The sequence below is a fragment of the Erpetoichthys calabaricus genome, chromosome 12 (genome assembly GCF_900747795.2).
Source record: "Erpetoichthys calabaricus chromosome 12, fErpCal1.3, whole genome shotgun sequence".
Classification (NCBI taxonomy): Eukaryota; Metazoa; Chordata; class Cladistia; order Polypteriformes; family Polypteridae; genus Erpetoichthys; species Erpetoichthys calabaricus.
In genome coordinates, this window is record NC_041405.2 from 12,710,426 (window position 1) to 12,721,269 (window position 10,844).

At 41.0% G+C, this 10,844-nt stretch overlaps 1 protein-coding gene across 1 annotated transcript; it reads right to left on the reverse strand.

The window, feature by feature from the left end:
- Positions 1-735: 735 nt before the first annotated feature.
- LOC114661884 (zinc finger protein ZFP2-like) lies at positions 736-10,448 on the reverse strand. The gene is made up of 3 exons (XM_028815106.2): positions 9,766-10,448; positions 5,152-5,784; positions 736-1,513 (listed from the first exon to the last, which is right to left on the reverse strand). The coding sequence occupies exons 1-3, from the start codon at positions 10,193-10,195 to the stop codon at positions 996-998; spliced, it is 1,581 nt and encodes a 526-aa protein (XP_028670939.2). The 5' UTR covers positions 10,196-10,448; the 3' UTR covers positions 736-995.
- Positions 10,449-10,844: the final 396 nt, after the last annotated feature.

Here is a 10,844-nt window from a genome sequence, read left to right on the forward strand (position 1 = left end):
AACATAACAAGCACTACGTAATACTTTTTAAAGTAACAAGCACCAATGCATATCTCACTGAAATAAAAATCCCTGCGCTATTATTATTCCAGCATAACTGGGTGTAAGGTAAGGAGAACATTTAGAAAACACAACAAAATTGTCACAGACACCATGCATATTTTTGGATTGAAGATGGCCGATAGTGAAGTTTAACTCATATTTTTGCACAGTTTAATGACGTTGGAACGCATTGCCAAAGGAGAACTGTAAAAGATTGCTTGAGCATGTAAATGCAGATTATTAAGAAATGAGGTTTCTGTCTTAACCGGGTTATTCACTTTAACCTGTTTATGTATGTGCAGGTAAACAAACTAAATGACCTCCTTTGTCAACATTCAGGGAGAGGTTGTTGTTACAGCACCATACAATCAGGTCTTTTACCTCCCTGCAGTAGGCAATCTCATCATTGTTGCTGAAGAGGTCAATCACAGTGGTGTCATCCACCGACTTGATGATGATGCTGCCCTCATGCTTTGTTACACAATCACAGGTGAATGAATACTCTGTGGAAAGCCAATGTTGGTGCACAGTGTTGTTATTTCATTTTTGCCAGTCCTCACCGACTGGGGTCTCTTTGTCAGGAAGCCAAACACCCAGCCACAGATGCAGACAATCAGAGCAACATCTCTGAGCCTTAGTACCATGTTGGAGGTCACAATGGTGTTGAAGGCAGAGCTATAATCAACGAACACCTTCCCATCATAGATGTTTTCCTTTACTAAAAAGCAATAGGAAATTGGACACTTGGTTGGTGATGCTTTCTAAGAATACAGGTAACACATTAAATACACGGAAAAAGTATTTCAGGTCGAATTAAAAAAAAAATACTGTACAAGCGATACAAAAAAGCATTCCAATTGTATGAAATATAATATCCTTATCTGAAGTCCATTTCTTTTCCTGCCGATTAGACAATTTTGTTTTCTGTAAAATCCCGAGAGCTTGGCATTGTGCTAATGAGTTCGGCAGTATTTTTCATTGCTGTGTACTTTCATGTGTATTTTAATGGATCCCAAATGGCTGAAGTTCTTCCCACATTCGCTGCAGTGATACGGTTTCTCACCTGTGTGAATGCGTTGGTGAGTTTTTAAGATGCCCGGCCCACGGAAGCTTCTCCAGCAGTGGCTGCACCGGTATGGCTTCTCTCCAGTGTGAATGCGCTGGTGGGATTTGAGATACTCAGACCGGGTGAAGCTTTTACCACACTCACTGCAGCGGTAAGGCTTCTCGCCCGTGTGCGTGCGTTGGTGTCGCTTCAGTGTGGCTGAGTCGCGGAAACTGCTGCCACATTCAACACAACGATACGGCTTCTCTCCAGTGTGGATTAGCTGATGTCGTCGCAAAGTGCCAGACTTGCGAAAAGCTTTGCCACAGTCAGTGCAGTGGAATGGCTTACCTCCTGCTGCATACTGGGTCTGCCTGCTGGTTGCCTCCGACCAGCTGAAACTTTCAGTCAATTCACTGATCTGATCTATGAAAACCAGAGGAAGAATTTATCAAAAATCAAACACAAGGCAATAAATAAAAACATTTTAGCATGAAAAATAACAATGCATATTAAAACATTACAGCAGACAATCAAAAAGTTGCAAAGTTGATCTACAAAAGTGAAATGCTGTGACTTTCAAGCTATTCAGAGATAATTAAATTCAGGAATTTAATGCACTGATTGGCCAGTAACATCACCTCAGGGAAGGCCCACCAAATCAACAAAGTGATCAAGAGGGACACCCTCTGGACCAGCTGGAGGTAGTAGTGGAGGAGACAAGGAAGACAAAGCCGATGGTCATTATGGACAATGCTGCACATCCTCACTCTGAGTCACCAACACTGAGGACTTTCAGAAAATTAATTATTTAGAAGCGTGTCAGGAAATGCTACTGGGGCTCCTTTATACCATTGGTAATACGCCTTTATTAACCCTCTAAGCTCATCACTAAGCTCCGAGACATGTGGCTAAGCACTTCATTGTGCAGCTAGATTTTTAACTTCCTCACAGGCGGACCCCAGATGGTTTGAGTGGGTGGCCACACCTCATCTGTCACTCTCAACACAAGGGCTCCACAGGGCTGTGTTCTAAGCCTTCTGCTGTACTCTATGTATGACTGTTCAGCTGTACACGACTCTAACATCATTACCAGGTTTGCCAATGACATAACTGTTATGCGCATAAAATCTGGAAAAGAGTTTACAGATAGAAATTTGCCAGGCTAATATGGTGGAGCACTTTAAAAAACTGCTAAAAAACAATTATTTTAACATGGTTTTCTCACAGCTTCATTTTAGTGTAACCCTGATATTCTGCATATGCATTTAATTATCTTTTTTTTTCATGGCTCTGAAATCCGTACTATCTCCTACTTTCTCTGCTGTTCTTTTTCCAGTTTTCTGTGGTGGTGATCTGAACCACCACCACCACCTAATCAAACCAACGTGCAGTCCCTATATTAATGGATTGAAGACCAGAGGTCCACACGACCATCATCATCTAATTCTTCCATGTGAAGCCTGAAAACCATGAGGACTGATTGAGATCATTGATGTTAGGTAGAATGACCAGTGGGGCCTGGGTGGTCTCGTGGCGTCAGAACACCTGTAGATTTTGTTTTTTCTCTCCAGCCCTCTGGAGTTTTTTTGTTGTTGTTGTTTTTTCTGTCCTCCATGGCCATCGGACCTTACTTAATTCTTTATTGATTAATATTGCCTAATTTTATTTTTATATTTTTCTTTCTTCATCTTGTAAAGCACTTTGAACTACATGAAAATGTGCTATAGAAATAAATGTTGTTGTTGTTAGGCCTGCTGCTCGAACAACAATTAGCAGGCTTATCTGGATAATAATAATACCAGTACATTATATTTTATTTTTTTATTTATTATTTTTTTTATTATTTAGCAACTTTCTTACTGGAGAGTCTATCACACTGCTGTCAGTCCAACAGTCTTCTGCTGAACGATGGTGGACAGATTCAGATACCTCGGTGTCCACTAATATTTATTTATTGAGCGTCTGTGAAAAAACAAATTTTTGCTTCAACAAATGAAGTTTGTTTGTTCTCTCTATTGATCGATCTATCGTAGTTGATGGGGACTGACTTGGATATTTTTACTTGTATCATGAACATTGTGTGATGTCACACATGGGCGCAATGGGAGTGTGTCGGAGGCTCTGCTCATGAGGTAAACTGGGGGGCCGCTTTGGGTGAGACACTGTTTCTAACCCCTCTCTCTCTTCCATCGTTAGAGTGCAGACCCATGGAGCACCTCTGGTCATCCCTCTATGCAAGAGAAGACATGACTGCAAGTCAGTTCTCATTCATCAGACCACATCTGAGAGAGCCAGACTCCCTACAGAAGCAATCACAACCAGATTCCTGAAGTGATCCTATACAACCTTACCCTGTTGTTCCTTTTTTTGTTTTTTTCCAATATATTAGCATCACTGCTATTAAAATGGAATCTCATTGGGACCACAACACCTTATTTTTCCCTGTTTCCTTCTGTTCCACAGTTTATATTCAATTAGCAGAATTCTTCCCAAATGTTTACAAATCTCCTGGTTCAGAAAACAGAAACAAAAAAGGATTTGTAATGTAAGTAGTTTCTTTTGCATTTTCTATGAAGTGATTGTGCTTTACTTGAAATACAATATGCAGAAATTCCAGTTTCAAAAAGAAGGAACAATGGAGGTTAAACAACCACTAAAGCAATTCATGAATGTAGTTTTTATTCAGCAGGCGGTACATAACAGAACTTCCTGCCAGACAGTTCCTGCATTTCATCACCTTGAGGGCATCTGATTTGAGTGCATTACTAAGAAAAACAGGGGATTACAAATGTCACAACTCTAAAAATGACATTGAAAAATCATTACAAATTTCAGAAGTATTATGAAGTCACCGCATTTTGGCGGCCAATAACATTCTGCAAGACAACACTGATGCCTCACTGAATAGTTCCTGGGTTTTCCATGGTAATCTCAGCCTGTTACTGTTATTATTATTATTATTACTACATTTTGTTTCCCATTCTGTTATGGTACAAGAAACTTGAGATATCAGACAGAAAACTCTCTCTTCCATTCGTGTGGTTGAATACATGTCCCTTCTACACATGAGGATACCTTCCCCAATTAAGACAAAATCAAACCAATTTCATTTTCTGGGGTGAGTCACAGACTGATCTCAGACATCACACTGCAAAACTTGTGGTCATGTGAGGTACACACCTGGTCTAAGAACATCAACACCTTGGTGAAGAAGGCAATGTTTTTACCACCTCAGATGCCTCGGGAATTTCTGGCTGTCCTCCCAGATACTAAAGAACATTTATAAATCCAGCATCCCGACAGGAAGGATCACTGCCTGGTTTGGGAACAGCATGCAGCAGGCTCTTGGCTCAAGTTGGTGTGATCAGCTGAACATATCACTGGGTGTGCACCCTTAAAGTTTCAGGACTTATATACAGATGTTAGACCAGGGCAAAGAAAATTATTAATGACACCAGCCATCTCAACAATGGCATCTCTTCTGAGCTTCAGTCAGGCAAACACCACTGCTGTCAAAAGTCAGGTTCAGAGAGACTGAGGAGGCGCGTCTGTCCACAGTCAGTCGACATCTTGAATACGGAAAGTGTTCAGCAATACTTGATGCCTTATTGTTAACTCTCTCACATTACCTTACTTCATTTATTAAATTAGATATTTAGTTATTATTCATTATGTTTATTATTATTTTGTTTTCGTATTTATAAAGTCAAGTCATTGGAGTTGAAAAACTAAGCCCTTTACTACATATGGTACCATATGTATAATTTGTACTGTATTGCTAATAAAATTTGATTTCATTGCTATCATAATCTTGAAAATCTGTTTTTTAATTGTATTCCACAAGAAGGATACATTTACATTGATAAAAATGTTTTCCTTTTTCCTCTCATATTTGTGTCGTAATCACAAAATCCTCCAAAATATACTTCTAGTAAAATGGCCTGACTTAAATCCACTGATTTTGTTATTACTTAAACCAAACTCTCACTCATACTTCCAAACGATGCCAGCAGCAGACCCTCAGAGCACCTTGCCCCATCTGTAACTCCATGTCATCTTACCTGATGCGATTTGACAGAAGGCAGGCTCCATAGCCTCTTTCTCCTGCTCATGGTCAACAAGGTCCTCCTGCTCATCTCTTTCCATGGTCCACTGCAGGGAATCCACTCTGTACTGCTCCATGTTGGTGTGCTGGGGTTCAGAGTTCTGACTCGGCACTGGAATGACTTCCGGTTCATCCTGCTCCTCTACTTCCTCTTCCTCACCCTCCTCATACACGGCACGGATATCTTGAGAAATAGATTTGAGTTCAAGCTTCTCATTTTTAAACCAAGCTTCTTCTTTCCCAGACAGGCAGTGGCTTGGCCTTTTGTCATGTTCCACTTGTTGGGCAGGAGCACTTTCTCCAGATGTCTCCTGTGTCTCTTCTTTAACTCGGAAAGCTCTCGAATCAAACAGTTCCTCTTTTATACTGTTAAAACCTAATCTGTGAGAATCTTGTGAGGGTTCCAAACTTGCAGCCATCAGTGTCCCACAGCTCGAATTGTGTCCTGGGACAGCCAGCTCAAATTCTACTGATGTCTGCCTCCCTAACTGATGAACATTCCTGTTCTGCTGCCCAAAGTTGGCCTTCTCATGTGGGAAGATTGATTCTAACTCATCTTCTTCAGATAGGATACACTGCACTTTATCTACTGAGGAAAAAAAAACATATTAATAAAACAGTAAACTATAATAATAATAATAATAATAATACATTTTATCAAATAGGCGTCTTTCTTAACACTCAAGGTCACCTTACAATGAAATTAAACAACATTAATAAAATATAAAAACAAAGAGGATGATAAAATCAAATAGCAATAAGGTACAGAGGTAGTAGCAAACATACAAAGATAACAGGTAGTAACAGTGTTAAATTCATAATTGGTACGCCAGTTTGAAAAGATCAGTTTTGAGGGCAGTTTTAAAAAGTGTTATTGAGTCTAGTTGACGGATATGATAGGGAAGAGAAATCCAGAGTTGAGGGGCACTATGAGAGACGCTCAAGCTCCCACAGAACAAAGTTTGATGTGTGGTACAGAAAGTCGAGCTGCAGATGAGGATCTGAGTGAGCGAGAGGAGTGTAAGTCTGTAGGAGATCAATGAGGTTGTGGAGAGCTTGAAATGTTAAGAGCGGTATTTAGTTTTGTATTCGGTAGTAAACAGGGAGCCAGTGAAGTTGAGAGAGTAGGTGTAATATGTTCAGTGGATCTGGAACAGTTTTTGTGGAATGCCAGATAGAATAGCATTACAGTAATCTATACACGAGGTGACTAGGGCATTAACAAATACTTCAGTACTGTGTTGCGTAAGAACAGGGCGAAGTCTAGAAATGTTTTGGACATGTAAGTAATGTTTCTTGGACTGCCTTCTTCCATTATGTTGGCAAAGTGTGTGGAGTTTGTACGTTCTCCATAGGTTTGCTTGTTTAACTCCCACATCCCATTGTGTGTGAGTTATGTCCACTGTAGAGGGGTGTAGTTATGACTAGGCCCTAGATCAGAACTCGGCACCAGCACAATCGGATTTATCTTTCTCCCCAGTGCTGCTCCTAGTGCCCTCAATCCCTTCAACTAAGTGGGTTAAGAGAATGGAAGGATTGAGTTTTATTTGAGACAATGGAAACAAGAAAAGTACCCTGAAAAGATATATATAAACCTAAGAATGTTCAAACTACTTCTGGACATGCCAAGATAAGAACTGAAGATTTTAGTGCTGTGATCCAGCAGTGATGGCTACTTACAATAGTAAGGTATATAGTGTGCTTCATGATATAGTGTGATGCATTTTCCCAATAATTAATCTGTCTTGTCATCAAGTGCTGCTTTGTACTGTCATTATTGTTTGCATAGCACCTTGCTATCAAATGTGTGCAGTTGTGAACAAATTTGTTGGTACCCCTCTATAAAAAAAGAAATGACAATTGTCAAGGACAAAAATGAAAGGACCCTTAATCTCATATTTTGTTACACAACCTTTAGAGTTTGCAGACGCTGCAAATGGGGATTTGTAGAGCTCTCCATGGGACTTTTACATCCTTCCACTAATCCTCAGCAAACTGCTCCAGCTGTGTCAGGTTTGAAGAAGGTCTTCTCCAAACTGCATGTTTCAGTTCTTTCCATAGATATTCAATGGGATTCAACTCAGGGCTTATAGAAGGCCATTTCAGAATAGTTCAATGTTAAGTTCTTGGCCATTCTTGGGTGCTTTTAGCTGTGTGTTTTAGGTCATTATCCTGTTGGAGAATCCATGAAATGTGACTGAAACTGAACCTTCTGACACTGGGCAGAACGTTAAGTTCAAGAATGTCTTGAGATTTCATTGTTTCCTACACTCCAGGCACCCCATGCCAGATGCAGTAAAGCAGCCCCAAAACATAACTGAGCCTCATCCATATTTCACAGCAGATATGGTATTCATTTCTGAAAGCTTAATGTTTCTGTTTGTGGACATAGAGCTGATGTGACTTGCCAAAAAGCTCTGGTTTTGTCTTATGTGTCCAAAGGACATTCTCCCAGAAGCATGTTGGCTTGGCAATACGCATTTTAGGAAATTCCAGTCTGGATTTTTTTTTCTCATTCAACACTGAAGTCCTCCTGGGTCATCTTCTATTGAGCCCATTATTGTTCAAAAAGCGATGGATGGTGTGATCAACCACTGATGGACCTCAACCTTGGAGTTCGAGTTGTATCTCTTGGGAAGTTCACCATTCTCACTGTCCTTCTGAGGTCGATTTTCATCTTGCGGCTGCATACAAGGAGGCTGGCTACAGTCCCATGGCCCTTTAACTTGTTAATAATATTTGCAGCTGTTGTCACAGGAACATCAAGCTGTTTGGACATGGTCTTGTAGCCTTTGCCTTTAACATGCTTGTCTATCATATTTTTTTTTGATCTCCTCAGACGACTCTCTTCTTTGCTTATTCTGGTCCATGTTTAGTTGGGAACACAAGATGATACCAAACAGCAGAGTGGCGACTTTTCTTCAAGTGACTGATTGCACACGACATGTGAGATACAAAATCAAGAAAACAGATATTTTGAAAATACATTAAATTTCCAATTATTTACGATCTTTTCTAGAGGTACGGACAAATGTTTCCAGGCCATTTTAGAATCTATTTGTAGAATAAGCAATACTTGATCCTTTTTCACACTTGCTTGGCTTTACAGGATGACCTATCATAGGCATGCAGGTACACAGGGAACAAAGGTTTTTCATTTCATTTCTTTTCAGGAGGCATAGAGCACTTGTTCAACGCAATGTAAGGGAACCAACAGATTTGTTCATGTTTCGTGAAATAAAATCATGGAAATGCTGTGTTATACAGCAAAATTAAAACAATGTTTGATCAAGTGACTTAAACCCAGTGAGCTGTGCTTGATTAGTGCTGTTGCCTCACAGTCCTCTGGGTTCTCTAGCCTTCAATCGACAACACAAAGACATGCATGTTAGAATCATGCAGACTCTAAATTGCCTCCATTGGAGTCAATGGACTGGTGCCCTGTCCGAGACTGATTCTTGCCTTGTGCCCAGCGTTGCTGAGATAGGCTCTGACATTTGGTAACCATGCACTCTTAAAAATGCTGGTTCTTTAATGGCATTTTTATGGTTCTTTACTGGTTTATGTGGTTCCTCTGAAGTATTTCTTGACAAAGAACTATTTAATTCTGGGAAGAGTTCTTTGCATATGAAGTTAGTTCTTTGTGCTTTGAAGAACTTCCTAATATGTACAAAAAAAAAATATTTTAATGTGTGGTAGTCTGTAGAGCACTAACAGATTAAGAAAACCTGGACTTAGCCTGTGTAACTGTACCTATGCAGCAAGAGTCCTGAAATTACAAGCCATTTGGTATTTCACAAATCTGTTAAACCATCTATTCATGGTTATTCACTGTATGGAACTAAATAAATAAAGGTTCTTTCTGGAAACTTAATGTGGCAGGGTCTTTTTGGAACCAAAAAAGGTTGTCCCATGGCATGGCTCTGAAGAACCACTCTGGCACCTTTATTTTTAAGAGTGTGCGGTGCATTTGGAATAAGTTGGATGATGACTGAGAAATTCCGAGTATACAAAATGAAGAGAATCTAAACACAGAAATCGGCACCTCATTTAGCTTATTAAGACATTCACATTAAGTTCTTAGAAGAAGCGTTCCTTGTTGGTTAATAAGATGTGAAAGCTTCTTAAGCTACTGTCGTTTGGAAAAACAAAATGACATGCAAAATTATTAGGGCAACAGATCACTGTGACAGCACTGAAGACAAATGAATGGGCAGACATTTTTAAAAAGAAGCTGGTAAGCGATGAGTGTGTAGCAGGTTTTCTGTAGCTGTGTGTCACAAAGCTTTGTCATTTGGTCCCTCGTTGTAAGGACTCTTACCTAAGACAGCTCGGGCTAAGTTCAGGTTTTCTTGACCTGTTAGAATCCGGCTGGGTAGCCTACCTTTATATTAGAGATTTCTGTTTTGTGCACATAATGACTTTTTTTCAAAGCTCGAAAAGCCACCATCATGCGCAAAGAACTATTCCATTGAATAAAATGGTTCTTTGGTGCGCCATGGCTGTATGAAGAACTGCACAACCCGGTAAAGTGCCATTTTCGAACCAGTGTACTTTTAAGTGTACCCACCTCTCTCCTCTCCACCCGCAGCCCGCTGTCCGCCGTCCTGAATCAGCGCCGCTTCGCCACCACCGCCGTACATCTGCAGTTCGCCCTTCCCCGGCGGCAGCAGCGGCTCCCACGTGTCCACCGTCGGTGCAGCGACCCACGAGCATGAAATTGTTCTGCAGGACCTCTCGCCTCCTGGCTTCTCGGAGAATCGCTCGCGAAGGATCTCATCCCGCAGCGACCTCGCTTCACTTTCGGCGATTTCCAGTCTGAGCCTCAGGCTTTCGATTTCCTTCTCCTTGACGGATTTCTCGAGATGCCAGTCGGCAAAACAACTGTCCATGAGGCTGGCGAACTCCCCCAACACCGTCTCCACTGCTGCTTTTACCGCCTGCTCGACCGTTACGGCCAGCTCCTCCTTGAAAACTCCGCCTAAGATCCTACCGTTCATCTTGCCCTGGTTACAGCATTCAGGGTAGATGTCGGCGCGAGACGTGCTGGGACTGATTGCACATCACATACTTAATGCAGACGTAAGCCTCAGTAGGTCGGAACGAGCCATCTTTAAATCACTTGATCGATTATCTCTGTGCTAAACTTAAAAGATCACCCGTAAACAACCAGGGCCGGTCGTCATCAGCCGGCTGCGTGTCGATCATTGATACAGTCAGAGCAATGGAGTCTTCCAGTACGCTCTGGCTTGATCCTCTGCCGCCACCTACTGTTCATTGATGTTATTGCGTATTTATCAGCGTATCCCGCAGCGGCGTTATCGAATTCCCAACGATTAGTACGGGACAATAGGCTGTCATGGATCACTCGCCTGTAAATGCGGTGAACCTGACTAAAGTACGTGCATGCTGGACAAAATTGAAAAGAGGAGTCTGCGCTTGAATGTTCTTCAGTCTTTTTTGTTCATTAATATGGATTAACTTCCATCCGCACAATGCCAAGTCCGCTTAATTCGATTCCGTTTTAATGTATATTCCTATGAGGGGAATGTGTCAAATAAATTATTAAACTCCGGCGCCCTCCAAAGCATCGCATAAAACAAACAAACTCAACCATCCAGCATAATTTTGTACAAATAAATAAAAGTA